Raw genomic sequence first — 2393 nt, forward strand, 5'->3', positions numbered from 1 at the left:
GCCCATAAGGATCAGAATTTTCTGAATATTATGCAACTAAACAAAATACAGAAATAAATTACATGTTCAGGAAGATGTAATGACATGTTCAGGAAGATATAAGATGTAAGACAAGTAACATTTATAACTCCCAATTTCAAAGTTCTGTGTTAATTAAAATAGGTTCATTGTTCTGATTAATTTCCTAATATCAAGGTTTTAGAGGAAATAAATGTAATCAATTTAAACTTATTCAACTCATTTAATAATAAAATTCTGCTTTTACCAGTTTTATATTTGGTGTGATAAGACCTCATTGACAAAAGTGTTCTATTGCTTTAAAAAAAATTAAAATAACCTGGATGTAAGAATTGGTAAGCATTTTATTCAGACAAAGAAATCTGCAGACCTTTAAGAAAAGAGGATGAACTACTTTTGAGAAGGACACATTCACTGTGGAAATGACTAATTGCTTAGGGCACTGAATAGGACATAAATCACTTAGCTTACTGTTTAACAAATACATACAGTACTTATCACCATAGAATTTTACATAGCTTATTTTACTGTAATACTTACCGGTGCAACTATTTTTCCTGTCTGTCCAACTTGCATGTCATTGGGAACAAAGCCAGCATCAACGGCAGCACGGGAAGCACCAACTAAAGGGAAAAAAATATTTATCAATTTTTTCAAGCTCTACTGATGAGTTAGTTGGGATGTTCACTGATAACTGTTTAAAAAAAAAAAAAAAATCATAAATTCTGATATACTCCAGTTAGCAATTTCATTTATAAAGGTCTTACTTAAAAAAAAAAAAAAATGCCCATGACTGATTAAGAATTCTAAATACTAAGTACTAATGCATTTTCTGGAGAAGGATATTATGCTTGAGAAGGATATTATGCTTTGTAAAGTAGAAGGTCAGCAGAAAAGAAGACCCTCAATGACATGGAATGACACAGTGGCTACAGTAATGGGCTGAAACATAGCAACAATCGTGAGGAGGGTGCAGGACCAGGCAGTGTTTTGTTCTAATGTACACAGAGTTACTATGAGTTGGAACCAACTCAACAGCACCTAACAGCAACAACAATACATTTTATAAACAGAATTTCAAAAAATTCCTACTATTTATACTCAAGGATGTATTTTAAATTTGGCTTAACACCTTTGCTTTCTTTATCAAAAATATATTCAATTTGGGACTTCCAGTAAGATGGAGGAATAGGCATCTTGTCTAAGCTACACAGACCCTCTTCAACAAAGAAAAAAGAAACCAATTGACAGAGATACAGAAGATAATCCTGGAGACCTGAGCTTTGAAAGGAAGTATTCAGAAGTGGATTAGGCACCAACTAGTGGAAAAACCTGAATGAAAATAATGAGTATAGAGCCAGTCGGAGCAGTGGACTATCAGCTACTCTGATGGGACCAACAGCCTGAATATTTCCAAGTGGTGTTGGGACCTGAGAATTGACCTAAAGATCAGCCCTGGTTGCCAGAAGCTGCAGGGATGACTGTGCTGGAGGCCTGACTAGGCAGGGAAACAGCAAGGAAGGAGACAACCTGAACAGTGGCCTTTTGGCTGTTTGGAGGGTGCAGCCGTTTTCATTGTTTACAAGTGACAGCTATTTTGGATATTTAAAGTGACTGAGGGCACAGGCATTTTAAATGTTTAGAAGCAGTGGCTATTTTGAATCTTGTTGGTAATTTTTTGATGACCTGTTCGATTTCTTCTTTTGTTATGGATCTGTTCAACTTTTCCACATCAGTCTGTGTTAGTTTAGGTAAGTGGCGTGTTTCTAGAAATACGTCCACTTCCTCCAGATTTTCAAATTTGTTGAAGTACTTCATGGTATCCTGATATTATCCTTTTTATTCCAGTTGGTTCTGTTGTGATGTCACCTGTTTCATTTGTTATTCCTGTTATTTGTATTCTTTCCCTCTTTCTTTTGTTAAATTTGCCAGGAGTTTGTCACTTTTATTAATCTTTTCAAAAAACCAACTTCTGGTCTTGTTGATTTTTTTCTACTGTCTTTCTATTTTCTGTTTCATTGATTTCTGCTCAAATCCTTTCTTTTGATGACTGTAGGCTTTTCTTTCTGTTCTTTTTCTAATAGTTGGAGATGTTGGTTTAAAGTGTTGATTTTGGCTCTTTCTTCTTTTTGCATGTGTGCATTTATTGCTATAAATTGGCCTCTAATCACTGCTTTTGCTGTGTCCCAAATATTTTGGTATGTTGTGTTTTCATTCTCATTTGATTCAAGGAATTTTTCAATTTCACTTTTATTTCTTTTCTTACCCTGTCTTTCTTAAGGAGGGTGTTGTTCAGTTTCCATGTGTTTACTCTTTTTTCCATTGATCTTCCTATTGTTGATTTCTAATTTGATAGCATTGTGATCTGAGAAGAT

General features: G+C 34.5%; 1 protein-coding gene across 1 annotated transcript in view; it reads right to left on the reverse strand.

Annotated features, from left to right (window-relative positions):
* Positions 1-558: 558 nt before the first annotated feature.
* The window catches only part of ETFA (electron transfer flavoprotein subunit alpha), a gene marked incomplete at its 3' end in the record, with an annotated part of 72395 nt that continues 70560 nt past the window's right edge, over positions 559-2393 (reverse strand). Inside the window, exon 12 of the mRNA XM_042782064.1 lies at positions 559-641. Coding sequence (XP_042637998.1) covers positions 559-641 — 83 coding nt within the window. The remainder of the gene's footprint in view (positions 642-2393) is intronic.

Source organism: Orycteropus afer, unplaced genomic scaffold (genome assembly GCF_000298275.1).
Source record: "Orycteropus afer afer isolate SDZICR_OR568_19922 unplaced genomic scaffold, OryAfe1.0 scaffold00233, whole genome shotgun sequence".
Classification (NCBI taxonomy): Eukaryota; Metazoa; Chordata; class Mammalia; order Tubulidentata; family Orycteropodidae; genus Orycteropus; species Orycteropus afer.